The following is a 21,929-nucleotide window of genomic DNA, read 5'->3' as shown; positions in this document are numbered from 1 at the left end:
AGTCTTGCTGTGCTCACTGGACAGCACAAAACCGATTTCCAGCTTCAAAACCCACACAATTCAGTCTATTGCAAGTGATTGCTAACTAACACCATTCTAAAATCACCAGCTGATGGAATCCTGGAGAGGTCTTCTAGCAGTGCACAATGTTATCAAGTTATCAGTAACTGCTGCTGGATAAACGTGCAGTGGGTACCTGATGCACAGCAGCACAGTGGGAATCAGCTCCATCCGGATGGCAGGTTAAAGAGAACACGTGTAATCAACACTCGGGGGTTGTCACTGTGGCAAAGCACCCAGAAATGCTCCCTGTGCTGTGACAGATGACAGTAACTGCGAATGCAGTTTTCACTGAAGGTGCTTCGGAGTTGTTCCCCACTCTTTAAGAAAAAAAGGGCTTTTTTAAACTCCCTTTGGGTGACTCAGTAAGAAACCACTCCCAAGCGGCACCCTTTTCTCTCACAGTAGGATTAAGACAAATTTATGGAACTGAAGTGATAGCAGAAAATAACTTAAAGGGGGAAGAGGGAAGAAATGAGACTGAAGTAACATTTATTCTCCTTCCAATTATTTCAGAAGCACTAGGGAAAGCTGACAGGAGGATTTGGAAGAAGAACCCTCAGCACAGTGCCAGGCCAGGGGTCGGTGACAAGAAAGCACACCGCATTGGTAGTCCGCAATTCTCATTTACAAAATCAGTTTTCTCTGGGGGGGAAAAAAACAACAAACAAACAAAATCCACAACTCCAGTAGCTACAGATAATTCAGTGTCTGACAGTTTAGCCATCTGTGATCTGAACTTGAATTTCAAGGTTACCCTTTGTTACTGGCATGGGGTCCTTCCCATTGCACAAATAAGCTAATTCCTCACCTTCAATTTCCTTGACAATTGCATAAAACTCCCATTTTGGAGAGGAAGACTAAGATACATTTCCATGACTCTAGTTACCTTTACTGGAACAGTCTTGTTGTTAGCAAGTCTAGCACAGACTAAGTGAGTTCCCAAGGAACTAAATCCTCCCCACTTCAGCAGATCTCACCGCAGAGAGCTATAGCTCACAGTAGAGAGCTCTGTGGAAGACTGTGCCAATGAGGAGTTTTCCCTCGTAGACAGATGCCACGGAGCTTCCCTGCAGCACGGAGCCATTGTCTGCATAGACGCGTGTCACCACAGGCTCTTCCGAGAGGATGTTCTGGATGCGCAGGACCTGCCGGAGGAGGGGGATACAGCTGCTGAGACGGCCGCAGGTGAGAATTCTCCATGGATGGAGGGAACACTGGTATGTTAACTTAAAGACATGGGTCACGTTGATCAGCTGCTAACTGCAGCCAAGTGATCCCTGTTACAGGGACACAATACTGCTCCAGTGAAGCATGGTCCCTGAACATTGATTATTATTTTAAGTGGTTGTGCAATAGAGACTCCACCTCGGTATGTAAGCAAGACACTAGGAATGTGGTGTTTTTCCACCCTAAGTGTTACTTAATACCTTCTTATTTTCACGCTTTTTCCAGAGAGCAAACAAATGCCTGGTACCATTAATCTACTGCTATGGAACATGATAGTTTTGAAATGTGTCTTATGGGAAGCCCCAGACAAAGCTGAAATCAAACAGGTACCAAGCAGCCACCTGTACTAGCACTCTGATACCAGTACTTCATTGATTTCAGAAGGAAAGAAGAATTACAGTGTCACCTACTGATGAGCCACACTTGCACAGATAAATCATTCCAGTGTGAACGTTTCTGGTCATGCTTTGCACCCAGTCAACTACTTTTTGTTTGGAAAGAGGTGCTGGCTCAGTAATTACTGTTCATCTAAATGTGATTGCACAGCCACAGCCGCACAGAAAGCAGCCCGAGGAGTCCAGAATGACTCAGCTACTGTGTGGAAATTACTTAGTTGTCTCCTAAGGATCTGAATAGGTGTTTGTTAGTGGGTAAACGTTGTTCCGGCTTTCCACTTGAGAGCAGAAGCTGTAAGCCGGAGGACAGCTCGGTCTTTGCTTTCACAAAGGCTGGGCGGGCACTTTTCTGTGTAATGCAGAGTTAAGTTACACCAGGGTGATTTGAACAGAGCAACTTTCTGGTACAGACAAAGCCAAGAGACCAGTGCTGTTTCACAAAAGCCACCTCAGAAGCAGGCAGATTTTCAAGATCGTAGTAGAAGAGCTTCATCCCATTGGGATGACATCCTGTCCAGATGTCTCCAGTGGATGGGTCAACAGACAAATTATCAACCAGAGTGTCCAGGTGCAGCATCTATCCAACACAGAGGCAAAACAAGAAAAAGGAAGTTAAAGCTATCAGAAGTCCTGGAAGCAAACTGTAGCATGACCAACAGACTTGCCCAAGACTCTCATCTGACGTAGCTTAGACTGAGTTTTTAAGAAATATTTTCTCCCCCACCAAGTACTACTTTTCTTTTCCCCCTTGATGCTGCATCCCCCTTTCTGTGCCATGAGAAACCTGCTTGCTGCTCCCTCATTCACACCTACACTTGTGTTGATTACTTCAGTCAGAGCTTTGTGGTCTGACCCACACTGACTTAGGCAGACTCCCTCTGCAGATCTATAAGCATGTCCGAAGACCCCTCTCTGGTTGCTGGTGTGAGTTCAGGAAGACCTGAAGCTCTTTAACGGGGCACACAGCACCTCTGCAAACCCACAGCAGGAGCCACCCAGACCAACACATGATCAGGTTGAAAGCATTCAAGGGGACTAATCTGTCCAAAATTTACATATGCCTTTTTATTAATGGAACAGCAGCACCTTACCTTCACATGGGTTAAATTCCAATTTGCATGTTTTTCCATAACATGGATGTTATGATCAAGTATGTCTGCAATGTAGATGAACCTTCAAAAGAAAGCACCTCTTAGCAACGTGTATGAGTAAGGAAACACCAAAACCAGCCAGATCCTCCTGTGCAAGCCCAGCTCTTCCCATGAGGAATGACAGCTCTCAGTTCCTATGCAGCAACAGATACTGCAAGCAGGCCACAGGGCACTGAACTGAAGCCAACCTGCTGAGACACTACTGTAGCTTCACACTGTGCCAGTTCTTCCGTTACAACTCTGAAGCAGGCCTTGGATTGTGAGATCCACAAATATACTGGGGTTTTAATTCCAATCACCTATCTACACCACAGCACTGGGTACTTCTCAGGCATGCAGACTTTAACACTGCAGAGAGTTCCCCACGTGGCACAAACCCTGCTTTGTTAATCCTTGCAAGCAATATACACAAACTGCTGTACTGGCTGGTTCAAATGGAGCAACCTTTGACCTTACCACATATAAACCACCCCACAAAGCAGCAAACATTGCTGCTAGTTGAAGCCTGAGACACCTGACTTCTGTCCTACAAACCCACCGTATTACTTACATTGTACAGGTAGCCCCTTGCCTTACATGAGCCACTTCACACACTTGACCACAGAGGTACCATGTGTACAAATTAGGATTTAGGGATTCTTTTGCGGGATCAAACAAAACCTAAGGTAAGGAGAAACTTACTTTCTGTCAGGCGAAATGTTAATTCCATTGGCTGAATAAAACCCAGCTGCTACTTCTTTCACTTCTTTAGGACTGTAGTAAACAACATTTGACCAAGTTAAACCCAAGAACATCTCCAAGAACATCAAGATGAAGTCGGAGAAGTAGTGGTCATTGGTAGCATAGAAGCTGTCTGGTCCCACAGCTACCACATCATTCACGCTAAAAGAAATAAAAAGGGAGGGAGAAAAATTAATAAAAGAATGAAGTGAGAGGTATGAAGGATCATTTTAGGACTGCTCAGAATTCAACCATGGGAGACATGGTCACCCTACAGACGTAAAGGGGCTCTAATTACAGATGTTTTATGTAGACAGATATATATATATTTACATCCTTTTTACTTCTATTTTCTTTTAGATGACCGAGGACTCTGCAGGGCTAAGACCTGAACAGGACCATAGGGCATCAGCTAGAAATTTGGCTACCTGCCTATAAATCCACAGAAATTATTCTCTCTTTTGATTACATTCAACTGGGAACCAGAGAACAGGTAGGAGTTGTGACAACTTCATCTATCGGGCTCTGTTTATTTTACAATCATTTTGCAGTAGTACTGACCAAGAAAATTTCGTGTGCCACAAAACAAAACGATAAAAGTATGTTTGTTTTCACAGTGTGGCAAATTCAGAATAACAGAATATCTGAAGAGTCGTATCTGCAATGACCTGAGAGTGGGTTACATGACAGAAGGAGAAATGGATGCCAAGCTAATTCACTGCATCAATCACAGTGGCACTTAAGGCTGATTTAGTGATACGACTAGTAAAAATCTCATTCACAGAAGAGATTGGAGAAACACATATTTTGATTACACAGGTAAGAAGTAATCATTAAGAGAAACAGGAAAGCCGGTTAAAGAGAAAACACCTCATATTAATAATACCCTAAAACCAAAATCATCCTGCTCTGGGTTTTACCAAAGCAGCCTTGTTCTTCTGGGCAAAGACACAGTATTTGGCTCCAGTACCTTGTCAGAAGGTCATGTCGAATGGTTTTCAGGTGCACAAGAGAATTGTCATCTTCCGCATATTTAAACAGTTCTACTGTGCTCTTCTGATGGGGATGGTTCACAACAAAGAGGTACACAGTGTCGTCTTAAAGAAAGAAATGGAAACAGATGAATTCTCTGCAAGTTTGTATGGCTGAGCACACACACAGCCCTGAAGCAGACTCTCGTACATAGCACATGTTGGGTTTGGTGCACTTGTCTCAGGACTCTTCAAAGGAAGGACAACTACCAAAGTAACACAGGATGCCTCTGCAATTGGATCCAGATGTCCAGATACTCTTCCTCTGGGCTCACTCTAGGGGGAACTGCTGTGTAAACTATGTTTGCTATTTCTACCAAGGAAGAAAGAAATCATGGCTTCCTCCTCGTGCCCAAGCCACTGGGTTTTGCAATCTGACACACTACAGTGAGTGGCTGCATGAATAGCATCAGTCAGCTGGGAAGGAGGGCTTGTAGCCCAGACCCTTTGGGCTCTTTGGTTTATTTACCTCATCTCTTGAGAATGCTGAAGGAGCATCCTACTCCCATACCCTGTGTAAGGCTGTAGTTCTTCTGCCCAGCCCTTATGGTGAGACTCTGAATTAGCCACCACTGATTTCTCCAACACCTTCCCTGAAAGGGTGACTGTACAGGGACACAGGTCAAGCCGCAGCAATGGTTCTCCTTCTCTTTATGTCTGCAGACTTCTAGTTGCTCTCCTAAAATACCCAGTGAAGGACAGGGCAGGGGAAAAGAGAGGAAGGAGAGCATGAAGGATATCTTATTGGCAGTCAGAGCCTGCCATAGGAAAGCATGCCTTGGAGCGGAGAACATGGCTTAGCAACAGAATACCAGGGATTTTGGTAATGTACAGAGAACTGATAATTTACTGTTTAGCCACAGAAGTCTTTATTCTGGTCACTACTCAGCAACAAAGCACGCATCTCCTCAAAAACCTTGACAGATGTAAACTGGTAAAACAAAGTTTGTGTTGCTTTCAAGTCCTCAAACTCAACCCACGCTTTCTTTCCTTTTAGTATACAGGACATCCTTCTGTCTCAGAAAGCCTTAAATTACGTTCAAAGGTGTTTGCTTTAGCAGCCAACATCTAGAAAAGAGCCTAGCAAAGACAAAAAGCCCCAAAACCTTCTTCTCTCCCAGCAAGCACAGGATATTGGGGTGCAGTGCAAGGCTGCAAAGGGATTTCTGCTTGTGCTCTTCAGGCTGAGATTTGCCACCACCTCAAGCTAAAGATCTCTTTACCTTTGTCTACATAGGTGCTGATTCCATGAGGGTTAAAGGATGCCAGATCAAACCCTCGGCTGATTCTCAGTTCCACTGCTCTGGGACTGTCTTCATTCAAATCCATCAAAAATATTTCACCTGGCTTGTCTGGTGCAAAGCTCTTCATTCCTGGGTATTTCAAGCCCTGTAAAATCAATATAATTCCTGGATCAAAGGTAATGGGAAGCATCACAGGGCTGAAAATGCTGGAGCCTTGTTTGGGCTTGCAAGCATGCATCAGGATGTCCCTCTGCTTCAGCACACCATGCCATGATGGAGGTAGAGGGACTGGCTCTGCTCTCTTTGGCGAGCCCTGAACTGCAGCACAGAGGGAGCAAGCTGTGTGGAGGGCACAGTGTTCCATGCCCAAAGCACCACCAAGCACCTGGGTGGGTGCTCCTGTGTGCCAAACTGGAAGTACAGCACCACTGACTGCATCCAGCATGGTAAAGCCATGGGGAACAGCATCAGCGTGACAACTCACAATTTCTGGCATAAACTTTACAACGTTATCATTCCCTGGGTTATCCCTGGAACATGTAGCTGAAAACATCAGCTTTTGTTTTAGAAAGTAATTGCTAGCCATCCTGACTGCAAAGAAAAGCTTGAAAACCTACTTCCCAGAGGCTAAAAAGAAAACATCGGGAACAAACAAATCAATACACAAAATCCAATATTTTCTAAAGGTAGTGAGTTAACACACCCTAACAAGGGAGATTTCAAGGAAGCAACGTGGAAGGAATTCAAGGTTACATGGACAATTAAGCCAGCACAATACGCTATATGTGTCAGAGCCACCACCACCACTTGTGTCAAAGAAGTGGACTTGCTCAAGCAGAAGCCAAGCTAAGGTGAGTCAAGAAATGCCACCTAAGGTCACACAGTTTTGGGCTGTTCCTACAGAGCCAGACAGTCTTCTAGAAGAAAGAGTCCATGTTCAATTTTCACCTATGGCTTCTGTAGATAAGGAAGCAGGCAAGCCCCTGCATGGGGAGGGGGCATGGGAACTTACGGAGCTGATGAAAGCCAGTCCATTGGGAAGTATGTCAATGTCTTCTGAACCACTTTCTGCAAGACAGGGATAAGCAGGATTTTTCAGACAATGTAAGTATTTCCCATTGAAAACCCACCTTTTAGTACAATTCCAGCTCTCATGAACGTCCCTTTCTGAAATCACTGAAGTGACGAAGTTCAGCGGAAAAGATCACATTGCATAAGAAGTGGCAGCAGAAGGCAGCAGCACACCGATTAGGAAACAGTACTGGGGTTCACCTCTTTCTGGGGTTTAGGGGTGCCCCCACGGTCCCCAGTCTCTCAGCCAGCTCCGCGTGCCCTGCGGCAGTGTGGGATGAATCACCCCCTTTTGACAATAGCATTCTGCAGCAAGCAGTGCAGAGGATGAGATTCCCAGGGTAGGACCATACCCATCACTCAGCCTACATGCTTGCATAAGGCAGCTCTGGGAATTGCACACACTAATTCTCCCAGCTGAGCTGAGAAATTTCACTAAGATGGATTGCCAAATATTTAGTTAAAGCTCTCAAGTGACTCAGAACCAACTATAACAGCTAAGGGCTTTAACAATTAGACCACACTTTTAATTGCAGGTAATAATTTCCAATACTGTCAAATAGTTTTCCCTGCTAGGAATATAAAATAAAGAAAATAAATTAAATTTTAGAAATTAAATTTATAAAATAAAACAAAATATAAAATATAAACTATGAACTATAGACTATAAAATATAAAATTCTTTAGTAAGAACATTAGAACAACTTTAGGCCTTGACCAACCATTCTACACAGAGCTTTAAGTCTGGTGCTGAAGTACATTTGCCATCCCACATTTTCGCCAGTCCCCTGAGAAGCCTACCCTCTCTTCTCCAAATCACCAAAACAAACAGCATTCCCCACTAGCCACCTTCCAGACAATGGCTGGATTAAACCCACCCAGATCATTTGCTTAAAGAAGGAAACTGTTCTGCCTGTTTTCTTTAACAGAGCCACCAGCACAAAGGTTTTCCATCCAGGCTGTCCCATCTCTTCACACCCTCTCCTGCTTGGTCATAGAGCACCTCAGCACCTCCTCCCAAGGAAGTGCCTTCAAATTTGAGCTGGTTTATTATTAGCTTTTATGCAGCCCTTACTTATCCCAGACTAATTCTGCCAGGCTGTAATTCATCCTGGGGCCGCCAAACAGCCCTTGTGCAGAGGAACCAGATCCCCACATTCACCCATCCAGGCAAGTTCTTCCCAGCTCAGCTCTGGGGACATGTGGTGTCATGACTTTTGCTGTACAGACAGGGGACAGGGACAGGGCTAACTCCTCCTCAGCCTCAGCAAACCCCTACTCCACCCCACTACACTAAAAAGCAGAGCATCTCTGCCTTCAGAAGAGCAAAGGTCTGAAGATGCATTTTGGGTGGGAGTTGACCTGGGTTTGGGTCCTGAATTGTGACTGGGCTCAGGCAGGAGGCAGTCACGTGCACTGACGTGCCCAGAGACATTCAGAACCTGAATTTTCCAACTAAAATTTTGAATTTGGGTTGCGTTTTTTTCAGCCTAGCTCACACCTTGGCTTCAGCAAAAAGCTCCTTTTCTTTGCCCCAGCTCTTGGTCTCTCCAAGTCTGGGCTCGTTTTTAATACGGGATCAGCAGCAATTCCCCAATTCTCAGGACTGCTGCAAAGATAACAATATGAATAAATGCTGAGATGCTCAACTGCCATGGTGACATAAGCTGGACAGACAGCTTTTACTAGCAGAGCACTCTGGTGACTGAATAAACAGAGATATAAACAGAGATATAATCATGTACGGCTACTGAATTAGTGAGGCTGCCAAGCAGAAAGATGAGCAGGCTAATTGGGAGCAAATAGTTAAACCCCACAAGCTTCTGGTGGAAGGGGGATAACCAGAGCCCTGCACCCAACTACTCTGAAAGAAACCACCCAGCAAAGTACATTTTGACCACTTCCCAGCCATGTCCTGAAGAGGCCACTGTTGGAAGAGCAGTGAAATGCTGATTCAGCTCAATCCTACTGAGCTGGCACTGCCGAGGCAGCAAGGAGGGGAGGAAGACACACAGTCAGACACAGGGAAGCTCCCGGGCTCTCCCTGTGGGCCCCGTTTTGGGAGGACTCTCGGCCGCTGTTGCAGGCGCTATATGGGCCAGGAGAACTAAGAACTGATATATGAGGTATCCATTATCTACACTGTACTGCGAAATTGTACCACTGAGATACAATCCATGGGATTATCTGAGATGTTTGAAAAAAAATAAATGATACCCAGAAAAATTACTGCCTACCACAGAAATGTCTGGGGTTTTTCTCTTCTTTATTTTATCTTAGTATGATGTATTCCACAGGTGCATCTAACAATAAACCAACCTGGATTTCATGTCCAAAAGCAAATTACTTTCACCTGTATCCCATGAATTGCTCTAAGATGCAAGTATTTCTAGTGATTTTTATAGCAGCTTCTTCAACTTTCGGAGTTAGTACAGTTATTTTATTATAAACCAGTAACATGATTAGACACCAGTAAAATCCAGAAGATACTGTTCATTCTACAAATACAGACTTTCCTACCTATTTGTGAAATGAGGGTTAGGACAAGCTGCACTTTTTTATTGGTTTGCTCAGTGTTTGCATCTGTGCTTACACTGCAGAATATTCAAAAAGCAGAACAGATCAAAGTCTTAATAGAGATACAGAAAGAATGGAATTGTGCAGACAGAAAAGGGTACACTTGAGAATTTTTCCACCTACTCGGAGTTTACTTGCTTTACTATGGATGCATTGCTTTTAACATAATTGTACTAGGCTGTACCAGATTCCTGTTCTTTTATATACAAAATGGATACTACAAGATTATTTTGTTCAGAGCTGATCAGCTCATTAGCTATGTCCCACTTAACAGTTCAGAGGGACTGTTTTAAACATAAAGACAGATTTATTTATTCAAGAAAAAGGCCCAGGAGGCCAAGATATCCATGTAGAAAGAGATCTTTACACAAAATCACCCACAGGAGCAACCTTACATAGCTGAGAACAGCAAAACCCCTCATCTGAATAGTGCTACCTAGGCAGCATCCAGACTTTAGGGCTTCTTGGTCTCCCTGGGTAATATAACCCCCTTCACCCACAGTAAATGAATTTTGGAAGACATTTGCATGAACATGCAACTTTTAAGTTTCCACAAATCCTTCGTTATTTGTCTTTCCGCTGAATTATTTTTTGGCATTTTAACTTTTCTGAGGAGCAGCAAACAACAGAGCAAAGGCAAGGCAAGGCACAGAGCTCCGTATGAAGGGACACTGGTATGAGAGCCCAGCGAGAAGCAGAAATGAAGCTCTGTAAATTGATCCACTGCCACCTCTGACCACAGCCGGGTTCTCAGAATTCACCTCATCTCCATGTAAATGTCAGCCACCAAAAATGAGATACTGTCTGGAAATTAAACACAACTGTACTAGCGATTTCCAGCTTTCCTTCTTTCCTCAACAGGGCAATCATGTTGCAGGAAGTCTTGTAAAGACTGCAATAGTGATATGCTTAAGCAAATTACTCAGAAATTATTTTTGTATTAATCACAATCTTTGTTCAGTCTCTTGTATGAGTAAATTATAGCTCAATCTAGAAGACCTGGAAAGTTTTTTCAAATGCAATTTCTTCATCGCACAACCTTAGGCAAAGGAACTCTACTCATGCTCATTCATGGCAGTAATTTGACTTTGCAAAGATGTTTGACACCTGCCATAAGGAAGAAGCAAGCCTTATGAAATCAACACAGTACTCAGCAAGCTCAAAGGCAAATCTCACTCCATGACACATGCAAAATCGAGGCAAATTTCAACAGAATTCAAGACATTTGAGAAAATATTAAGGAAGAGAAAACCCCCAGCTGTTAAACCTGTGTTAAGCTCAAAAATTAGAATTTGGAGGAAACGGAGACACAAGTTATCAATTGTGAAACTATCCATTTCATACTCTGGTTATCCTAAAGGAAAAGAAAATACAAACTAGAAACATTGCTGTGTGCTGAACACATGACCCACAGTACAAAGTCAACATTTCAGCCACTGTGTTAAACCTCTTCTCAAACCATACTAAGAAGTCAAATATGACCCCTTGCTCTTGGAAACCACGCAGCTGTATTGCACAACTGCACCGAGCTCCTGCCTGCTGTTTGCATGGGGTGGCACCAGTCTGCTCCTAAATCTCTGCAAAATGAGGTGCTAAGGCAGGGGATCCTAGTTGGCATTTACCAGCCTCTCCTTGGGCACATGCCTGAGTCTGCTTCCAAAAGCTTCCACCCTTGCAGCATGTCCTGGCTTCAATCTGTCACTAGCTGACAGCCTCCCGTAGGTGCCCATCTGAAGAGCCAGCACACCCTCACCTAAAGCCAAATAATTTCCGGAGTGCCTTAGCAAAGGAGAAGTGTGTGCAAGGTACTCATCTGCAAAGACATGGAGCAGAAATGCCAATACCAAAGGCAAGAAGTGCTACACCAAACTAGCTAGGTTTTCAATATAATTTTCTTCCCGCAGTTTTCCAAGTAATAAATAAAAGCCAAATTAGCACTTTCTTTTGAGGATCAGGCTTGGAGGCTGGCTTTCAGAAGCAGTTGCAAAATAAGGCTGGACAAAAGCAACACACTCAGTTATTTTCAGCACATACCAATCCCTTTAATGAGCCGGCAGTTCGGGAGGGTTACTGGGGCTATTTCCCGTGAAGCATTGATCCTGCTCCTGCAAGAGGAAAGAGCGGGGTTAACAGCACACAGCCAGTTTTAGAACAGGTAACATTCCTAGTGTAGCTTTAACCTAGTTTTAATGTCTGCCATAACACAGAAACAAAACAGCCAGTAAAACACTGAATAAGCACAACCCAGAACTGACAACAGCAATTGTTCCAAATCACTGTGATGGCTACGCATGTCCAGGGATCAAGTGGTTCTCCTACACTGAGTAACTTCAGGAGCTTGACTTTGTTCATGAGCTTCAGGAACGGTCTTTCAAGACCCACTGTGGTTCAAATGATAAAATAACATAGTCACTCTTTCTTCAGGTTTCAGCCACCTAAATATAGCAGCACCCCACAGTTAGAACCAGCATTTCAGATGAGCAGAGGGCAACCTTCTACCTCGACCCACTGGCGATTTTTGGTGACCAGGGCCACCAGCAGTTGCATTTTCTTCATTTCTTAGTCCACATTCAAACACAACGATAGCATTGCTGCAAGGCAGCAACAACAGGTTGGACTTGGTTGGTGGTACGACTTTCAGCAATTAACCCTGTCCCATTCTCTTCTCTCCTGGTACCCACCCAGAGCATCAACCTTCAGCAGTGCTAAATGCCCACAAAATATGACCGCTGGCACATCCTTTCTAGACAAGCAGATACAGACAGGTAACTACACATGAGTTTCTATTTCTCCACCTCCTTCATTCCAAGTCATCTACAATTCTACATGAAAGGCACCTCACCACCAGGATTGCTGTGTTTGACCATGATGGTCTGCAGTGCCGTAAGAAAACATGTTGTGTTTCTATGTAAAAATGTCAAGCTAGAATACTAGAATATTTCTTCCTTTTTTTTTTTTTTCCCCCAAAAGAAAGCATTTAAACTAACACAGTTGTTCCTTCACATGCCTATCATACACACATGTTGAGGCTGTACTTGCTCCAACCACAGGAAATTCTGAATGCAAAGATCCCATAGCAAACATAGCCATGTTTATGTTATAGTTTTAGGCATAAACATAAAGAGCAGTATCAGTATGTGGTATGAAAAATATGTGATACAGCTGAGCACTGTATGGAATGTCAGCCCTGCATGTTTTTTAATCACTTAATTATGAATTGTAAATTGCTTCACGGACACAGGTTCTTAACATAAGGCCACAAAAAAAGGAAGAAAAAGAGTAAAAAGGGCAGAGGACAGCAAGGGAAAGGAGCCAAGTTAAACTCTCCCAAGCCCTCTTCCACAGCTCAGGAGCCCTGACAGAGAAGTACACTGGCTCCCAGCCCACAAACAGCACAGAGGGGATCTCAGCTCCCCCCCCCATCCCCCCTGGCACAGGCAAACCTACTGGGCCCCAAGGGTGGCTTGGGGTGATCATGCCCTGAGTTTGCACTGCTGCCTGCTTAGGGCTTTTCCCTTTCCTATTTGCTCCAGCTTTTCCTGGGCAGACTGCAAGCCACCCAGAGCCAAAAGCACAGCAGGAACTCAGCCAGCAGCCAACAAGGGATGATCATATCCCGACAGCATTCCCAGCAAAACACTTTATGGGCTGGAATGAGAGTAATTCAAAAGGACGCTGGTCACAAGCCTGCAGCATATACAGAGGCTTTTCCAAAATGTGACAGTTTATCTAGCTTAGACAGCCTCAGCTCGTAAGCCAGATGGCCTAGATAACTAACTGGCCATGCTAAAAACACAGCGAAACCGCAAACCGTGGGGCATGCAACTCCGAAAAAAGCAGGAATTTTGCTACTTGGTGCCACCCCAGTGCACGGCACCTTTTCCCACCCAGTCCCTCTTTCCAGTTTCAGTTCTCCACTCGCTGTCCCACTTCGTGGGGCACAGACCACAGGCATTCCCTTTCCTTCAGCAGCAACCTGTTGCATATTCAAAGACCTCGTTCTCTTTCAGCTTTCCTGTCCTCAAGTCTAACCAGTCCTGGATCTCTGAGGGCTTTTTCCCCTGACAGGAATGAAAATCACCGCCTACTTTTGTTTTTGCTCCCAACTCTTTTCAAACCATCAGCATCTTTCTGGAAGCACGCTGCAGTTTTGAACCTAGCATGCAAGCTGAGCTGTATTGGTACACAGCATTATGAAATGGTAATATTGTGTGCGTAAATATACATGCATAGATATGAACAATAACACCATGTGCATACTGAAAAACAGAAACACAGTATAATTCACATTCAAGATTCACCAATTAGCTCAGACCTTTCTTCAAAGAAGAATTAGAAATATAAAATGCCCGAGGAGGAATCAGCACAGTTTCAGTTTGTAACACATAGAACTTCACCTGTTTTCTGCTGCACGCACCCTACTCCAGTACATCTGGTAGCTATCAACAGTATAATAGATGCATAAATTGACCCAATATAGGAAGAACTAAGTTTGTAAGAGATCTGTATCAATTCTTTGAGCTTTTTTTTCATTTCAGGTGTTCATGTCATACTATACAGACCGAGTACACCAGTCTCAGAAGGAATAGCAGGGAGTCTTTGCTGGCTTCCTGCCTTCTGGGGGATGGGTAACAGAGAGGCCTGGCAGCAGTTAACACTACCCACAGTTTCTCCTCCCAAGACTATGTTAAATGATCTTAGAGTACTGTGTGATCTGAAGTTGTGTGTTTCCAAACTCTGCAACCGCCTGAAGACTGCTGCGATGCTGCAGTTTGCTGAAAACACAACACAGTAAAAACTCAAAGAGCTATGGAGACATGGGGATCCTGTTTCTATCTGCTTTACCAGATTCCCAGTACTGCATTTGTTTGATTTGGAGGGGATGTGGGGTTCCTGCTCTTCACAGCGCTTTGAAATGGCTCACACCAGTACAGCTTGGGGTGTGTTTTCCAGCTTGTGCAACTCCAGAGCAGGAGGGTCCCGTTACCGCTGTGGTTATCACTAATGCTTGAGCTGGATTTCATGCAACATGCAGGCACATCCATGCCAGGTACCTGGGTCCAAGGAGTATAGCCCTCCTTCTGTAATTAGCTGTAACTACTATCTACCCAAAGATCAATTAACTGGATGTCATTGCATTGAAGTCAGCATTTGGGGTCCTTGTGGACATGAGCAAAATTATAATGGCATAGCTGCCTTGCAACACAATAACTCATCATCACTTTTCTGGCCTGAAACAACCAGCAATGTATTTAGTAGCTTCCAGGACAGAAGCTGCTCTAAGAGTGTTCACATTCACACCTCATGATATGAGGTGCATGATATGGAGCATGATATGACTGGGTATTTTAGCTCACAGCGAGTGAGGTCCCAACTCACAACCACAGAATTCCATGCTCCTCCAGAGGAAACCTCATGTACACAGGGGTTATTGTTATCCAGAGGTCAGCTTCGAGAGAAAATAGCAGCTTTCTGGCAATCTGATTTCCATGTACTGTTTCGCCAGTCGGCAGGAGATGAGGTCAGCTTGCAGATACCAGGTTTGGCACAGCCCTCTGCAAAACCAGAGGTACCGGCCCCCTGCCCCGGGGCACCCTCTCACCAGCATCTTCCTGGGGAGCATTTCACATGCCCGTTACCACAATAGGCATTTCCACTGGACGAAAGCTCCTGAAGTTAGTTTATGCCTGACAGAGGACGAGAAGCACTGCTGAGCAAGTGCCTAGTTTTCTCTGGAGAAAGCCGTTTCCCTTCATGCTAACAGTGATGGTTATGATGCTGATGATGAACCCTTCCCCTCTGGCCACAACCAAGTCTGTGCAAGAGTAGCTACTCGCTGAAGTTACGTCCCAGATAAGGAGCCGAAGTGCCGAGAAGGGGTGCACCCGTGCGGGTATCCCGCGCCGCTGGCACCGGGGCCCGCAGGTCCGACACCCCGCAGCCCCGACACCCCGCAGCCCCTACCGCTCGGGGTCCGGTCCCGGCTGACCGCACCCCCCGTGTTCGACCGCTTCACCCGGGCACCGCAGGTCGCCCCCGCCGCGCCCCGTCCGGCTCACCGAAAGGCCAGCAGCCGCTCCACCGCCAAGGCTGCCGCTATCCCGGCGAGAGCCACCGCCAGCACCTTCCCCATGGCCGCCCGCAGCCTCCCGCCGCGCCGCGCTGCCCGCTCCGCCGCGGGCCGGCCCGGGGCACGGCGCTGCACACACCGCCCCCAGCCCGCCTCCCCGAGCACAGCCGCCCGCCCCGCCCGCGCCGGCGGAGGAAGCGCGTAACCTGCCCTGCGAAGGCGGCTCTGTCGGCTTGGGGCCCCTTTGGAAATGATGTCTGCGTTCACTGCCACGCTCCTGCCAACAGCTTTCCTCTCCATGCAGGAAGAGAGCTACGGAGCCCACCTTCGGGGCCCTGGGGTTCCTCCATGCAGCAAGCTGCTTTTGCATCAGCTGCAGCACTGGCCTCCGTGTGCTTTCTGCTTTTCTGGGGAGCAGGCTTTGGGGGGTTGATACCCTCCCTCAGCAGTTATCTTTCCCTCTTCTGCACAGTGAATGACCACACCTGCAAAGCTCACATTCCTTTGAGCTTTTCTGAAAGACTGAGAAATCACTAAAAAGTGCTTCTCTGCTCTTCATGCACTTGTTCTTGAGGCCAGGCAGATTCTCCACACTCAGTAGCATGTCAAGTAAGGTGTGTTGTGGAAGAGGAGGCACTCTAAAATGCCTTTCCCCGTCAGTTTTGGAATACCTCTTTTCCTCTTTCTGGTCCTTGATTACTTTAGAATATTAGGTAGCTGAGAGTTTTCTTAGCTTAGAGGGGAGGGAGTTCTTAGTTTCTCTGTTTGTTTTGCTTGTGTGTACAAATCTCACTAATGAAGTCTGCTTCAATTCTAGAAGTATGCGGCAGGGTGGGTAGGTAGCAGTGTTCAAAGTTTGAGGATATTTGGGATGATTAAGTTCAGCGGCCACTGCTCAGATGCTAGCATTTTATAATGCTGCCAATCCTCCTATAGCTGTGGGCTTTGACTTCTCTGCAAACACTTGTAAAAACTTGGTGTCATCTGCAAATTTACTGAGGGTCCACCTGTTCTCCTTGTTCAGGTCACTGATAAAGATATTAATCACAACTGGCCCCAGTCCTGAGCCCTGAGGAAAACCACACCGACTGTGTTTATCTCCATTCACCAGCGCTCTGGGCATAGTCATCCAGCCTGTTTTGTTACCCAGTGGCGAGTACACCCATCCGAGCCATGAGCAGCCAGTTTCTCCGTAACAGTGCTGTGGGAAATAGTCTCAAAGGCTTTGCTAAAGTCTTGCTGGAGAACATCCACAACCTTTCCCTCATTCACTAAGTGGATAACTTTGTCACAGATCAGGTTAGTCAAGCAGGACAGGCCCTTCATAAACCCATCCTGACTGGTTGTTATGTACATGCTGCATGATGAGACTCAAAATGATCTCCTCCATAACCTTCCTGGTATTACGTACCACAGCCTTTTCCTCATCCTTTGTCACTATGTTTCTCTGTGGGGGTGGATGAACAGGGGAAGAAGACCTAATTCACACATGACCATTCTCAGGTGCTTCCATTGTTTCTAACACATCAATAACCCTTGTGTCTTTGCTGCCACGTGGATTTCCATCCCCTACTTCCATGGAGATGGCAGAACAAAGGCCCTCCCTAGTATGCTGTCCCTCAAACATCTGCATGCTGCCCCCAGGCTTGTCTCTAGCCAGCTTGGTTTTATCCCTTTCCCCCTTCAAACCTAGTTTAAAGCTCTTTCAATGAACCTGGCTAACTCCTGTGCAAAGATTCTTCCCCCTCTTTGAGACAGGGGTACCCTGTCTGTTACCAGCCAGCTTGGTGTTGTGTAAACTGACCCATGATCAAATACCCCAAAATTCTGCCAGCTTACACAAGGATGATGTCTTATCTCAGCTTGCTGCAGCACTGCTTTGCTGGCATAGCATTTTTCATTTATTTATTTACACCACAGTTTAATTTGCAAGAGCACATACTGCTTACTTTCTGGGTCTCAATTTTGGCATGAGGTGGGTGCAGTTCTTCTGCTAAAATGTAAATGTCTAAAGGGAAGATGGAGAAATCAGAGCTAGTCATAAGATTGCAAGAATGCCCCTACCATGTCAGACCAAAGGTTCGTTTAGCTCAACAGCCAACAGATGCCGTGGACAGGAGCACAGAGAAGAGTAAAGAAATGGGGGTGAAGTTGCATAAATCCCCAAGTTTCTTTCCCAGCTACTAATTATTTTCAGCTCAGTATGATCTTTATATATTTAGTAACACTTAACAGATTTATCTTCCAAGTACTCTCCTGTCTTCCCTTGAAGTGAGTTGTGCTTTATGATACATTTCACTGATGTCAAGCTACCTAGGCACCCTGTATAGTCAGGGCAGGAAAAGTTCCTTTAAGATAGCAATTCACATGAAAAGTGCCTAAAATAGATCAAGAAACCTTCCTTAAGAAGTGGCCATTTCTCTGCAAAGGAACCTACAGTGACTAATTCAAGTGCAGAAATCTGCTATGTGGATGCCTGAAGGTAGATGGAGTGAATCTCCCTTGAAGCCTCAGCTCATCAAGTCACCCTTGACTGAAGAGCCTGGGTTTCTCAGCAGCTTACCTCCTCAGCACAGTCCCAGCCAGCCTGAGGCCTGCCCATTGGCACTGGTAGCATCTGCTGAGGTTTCCCCTCCCCAGCACCCCATGGCCTGGCTGAGTGGCTGCAGCAATGCTGGAAAACAACCCACTGGCTGCAGTTGGGTATGTTATGAATTCTCCTGAGCTCTTTGCCTTTGGGGCACTCAGGAGAGACCTGGGAATTACTTTCTGCCACATAGAATAATGACTAAAAGCAGGAATGGGTTGTGTGCACATAATCAGCTGTGGAGGGATATGTACAAAGCCTGGGAGTGGAGGGAGTGACCAGAGTGGGGAGACAGGGTCTTATTTTTGTTTAGCTATTTAGACTCCTCTACAGGCAAGGAAAGAAAAGAAGCCTTCTGTAAACATGTACAAGGGCCGGGGTGGGGGGGGTATTTATTGCATCTGGGGAAGCATGGTGAAGCAGGACAAATAGCATTCTGTAGATGCCTAGTCTCCCTCCCTCTCTCGCAGCTCATATAGAGGGAAGAGAGACAACTTGCTGGGAAAATAAAAGGTAACATTTAAATGACTGAAAGTAAAGGGAATTTTTTCCTACTAAAAACTTTTGTATCTGTCTCTTGTGAAAGATACGCCACTTACATGTACTTCTCTATCATGTATCAGCATCTTTTTTTTTAAGAGATAAGATACAGAAGATATGTACACACAGGTTTGGATTTCACAATAAACTATTTCAAAATGCATCATGCTTGAGTCATTAATGAAACACAATGTATTTTACCAAACAAACTTCTAAAAAGCTGAAACTCTTTTAATCCAGATTTTTCTCTCTCTTATACCAACGTGAATCTGAAGTAAATTCACCAATACCTGCATTGCCAGGGTATTTACTATGTATTTACACTAAAGATTAAAGATCAGATCACTACTCTAGAGCACTCTAGGGTGGCTGGCCTGACTAAGTGCAGAAGCCTACAATGCAGACATGATAGTATTAACTAGACCCTCCAGCCCATGGAGGGCATTGTGGGACTCAAACTAGGGAGGGCATTGAGGGCAAATCTGATCAACTGGCAAGGAGTCAAACAGCACTCATTGACCCAGACCTGCTTGACAAATACTGAATCAAATTCAGAGAAGGACATGTGGCCATTAAGACAAAGCAGGTGTGTGGAAGCAACTAGAGACCAACCTCAGTGTTGCTATAGTTTAACTGCAGAGACAAGCAGAAGGTGTCAACACAGTGTGGACAGTTTCAAAGAGAGTCTGATGAGATCTGAAACCAAATTCATCAGTCTTACCAAGTGCACATTTTAGGACTGGCTTAATGAAAAGGGCACATCCCTCAGATTGCTGCTGACGTGCAGGTGCTGTATCAGCTTCAGGTAAAAATAAAAACTGGCAGGGAAGAAAGCTGCTTACCACAAAACAAGGCAGAATCACAAGCAAAGCCTGTGGTTTGCATACTGAAAGATGGAGGGGAAAGCTTCACAAGCTGCCAATCATAGAAATTACAAGGTTGTCTACAAAGGCTGTGGCCTAAAACCACTTTAACACTATTATCTGATCAAAGGGAAATTGCAGATGGCTTTCTCAAAGACCTCAGCAATTTCTTAAACCCTTCATTCTTCAGCTCTGCTAGAGTTAAAAACCATTTCTCAGCTCCCTGTTCAAAAGCAGGGAGCAGAGATTTCTACAGCTGCTGAGCAGCTGCTGCAAGGCAAGGCAAAGACCCTGCTCACGCCCTACTACTACACGTAAATACAGTGTCACCATCTAGCTAGAAAACTGGAGTTCACCACAACTGCCTAATAAAGAGATAGTACTTCAGGGGGTTCAAGAGCACAGATGCAGAGTGCCTTTTACAAAGGAAAGGTAAAAACATTCCTGCAGAGACAGCAAGGTATATTGATTTTCTCAACTGCTGAGAAAACTCTGTGTCAAAATGACATCAATAGATTTGTTGGTGAGGGTGTTGAAAAGGCTCTTGCAGAAGCACTCTGGCTTTCAGGCTTGTCCTACTTCAAAGCGAGCAAATGTCTCTACCTGGCCTTTGCAGATCTAACTAAAAACCCCATCACTGTCAGCCACAAGCAGCCCAGAGGCATCTGCATAAATTTGGGTGTCCAAGTAAGTCTGTGAGCATATTTTGGTTATTTCATGATGGTGTGAGGTAATGCAAAGGTTCTCAGTGATGACAAGATGCCAGAATAAGTCATTGTCAAGAACAGCCTTGAGCAAGGCTATGTCCTAGCTCAGCTCTTGTTTATTGCCCTTTATGCAGCAGTGCTTCTTGCTGCATCTGGAAGCAGAAGTGAACGGAGCTGCTTTAATTATTTTATAGGTGGCAGAATTGCTAACCTGGACAGGTGCCAGGCTAAATCGAAAGTCAGAGAGGTCCTCTCAGCTAATGTGCCCCTTGCTGCTGACAGTGTGCTGGGTGTGCAGAATATTCCTGATGGCTTTGATTGCACTGCCATGGCTCAGCCTTGTCACAAGCATAAAGCAAATAACAAACATAAAGCAAATAACACTGACTTTTTCCAGAAGTATGCTGAGCCAGTGATGTGCCTTGGCAATAAAATGCTTAAGTCTTGCAGGTGAAATTCTTCTTCATATCAAACACCATGACTGATAATGGTCATTCTAAGAAGGGAGAGAGCCACATGGCTTTTGAAAGATTAAATCTGTGTATGAAATGAAGGAGGTTCCTGACTTCAAACACAAGTAGAGGAGAGCCATGTTCCTGTCATCACCACTCTTCTGTACAGTAGGTCTCTCAGGTGATACACAACAATTTCTCCAAGTCTCAGACCAGCCTGTGTGCACTACTTTAGTGCTCTTGCAGATATAATGAAAGTCAGGGCAGCATCCTCAGTGCTGAGATTTGAACCACTCTCAAGTACTAACCACTGCCAAAGACTCTTGCAGGCTTAGCTCCACTGCTGTGAGCATTGGCGCATATATGAGGCAAAGCATTGTGCAGTGGTGTTGGGGGGGGGGGGGGGGAAGGTGAAGTACAGTCCAACACAAGCTTACAAGCAGGTATCCAGCACTGATTTTCAATTGTGGCATTAGTTTTACAACATAGAATGCTCATTGCTGGCTGCTGTGGTAGGGAGGACATACTGATGCCATCACAGCCTCTCACTGAAGTGGAACAACCCAGTAACACAGAAAAGGACTAAGAGGGAAATGCCCAATTAAGCATTACTCAGTGCTACCCCTATTTATTTATGTATAGCAAATATCAGGGACATTTCTCAGAAAAGAAACATCAAAAGCTGAATTTTCAGGATACAATATCTCAGTAAAAAATACAAAGTGAGATTTAGAACTTCAATGGCTTTCAAAATAATTTAACACAAAGATAGGAAGGAAATAGCCTTGACATAAATACAGTAACAAGCAAGCAAAACTTCTGGACACACTATGCTGTGAAGTATTGTGCTACACAAAATACAAGTGTGATCAAGAATTTTATTTGTAAATAAAATGTGGGCCTCTTGAATTGTATTAGCACCATGAAGCATAAAGAAAACAAGAGGAAATGGAAGTCTAGAACCAACACAGAAATGCACATTTCTTCATTAAGTATGTTTCCTGCACCTCATTTCTCAGTTTCTGGAATATCCTACATGTACACCCCAGCCTATGTTCAGATTTACATTAGTGTAAATCCAGTCTAACAAGATTAATTCAACCTTATCTCATAGCTCCAAGTCCTGATACTGGTGTTATTTGAGTTGCTTCAAATACATGAGTATAGGTGTTGGCTATGGAGGCTCTTACATGACTCAAAGGTAAGAAGACCTTCAAATCAGACTGTTCTA

General features: G+C 44.9%; 1 protein-coding gene across 1 annotated transcript; it reads right to left on the bottom strand.

Annotated features, from left to right (window-relative positions):
* Positions 1-535: 535 nt before the first annotated feature.
* Positions 536-15,696, bottom strand: LOC136007889 (serum paraoxonase/arylesterase 2). Its single transcript, XM_065666348.1, has 9 exons — positions 15,539-15,696; positions 11,514-11,584; positions 6,844-6,899; positions 5,811-5,976; positions 4,527-4,653; positions 3,518-3,718; positions 2,777-2,858; positions 2,134-2,262; positions 536-1,208 (listed from the first exon to the last, which is right to left on the bottom strand). Exons 1-9 carry the CDS (start codon positions 15,610-15,612, stop codon positions 1,050-1,052), a joined length of 1,065 nt encoding a protein of 354 aa, XP_065522420.1. The 5' UTR covers positions 15,613-15,696; the 3' UTR covers positions 536-1,049.
* Between the last annotated feature and the right edge of the window lie 6,233 nt (positions 15,697-21,929).

The sequence above is a fragment of the Lathamus discolor genome, chromosome 2 (genome assembly GCF_037157495.1).
Source record: "Lathamus discolor isolate bLatDis1 chromosome 2, bLatDis1.hap1, whole genome shotgun sequence".
Taxonomy (NCBI): Eukaryota; Metazoa; Chordata; class Aves; order Psittaciformes; family Psittacidae; genus Lathamus; species Lathamus discolor.
Note: the sequence above shows the minus strand (reverse complement) of the source record. Positions and strands in the feature narration are given on the sequence as shown.

Excerpts from the sequence above, each read along its gene's own strand:
- LOC136007889 (XM_065666348.1), bottom strand. The coding sequence starts at position 15,612 with ATGGGGAAGGTGCTGGCGGTGGCTCTCGCCGGGATAGCGGCAGCCTTG. Across the intron at positions 5,977-6,843 it reads GACTGGCTTTCATCAGCTCC|GGCTTGAAATACCCAGGAAT; the intron begins GTAAGTTCCCAT and ends TTGATTTTACAG. Across the intron at positions 2,859-3,517 it reads AACATTTCGCCTGACAGAAA|GTTCATCTACATTGCAGACA; the intron begins GTAAGTTTCTCC and ends TTTCTTTTGAAG.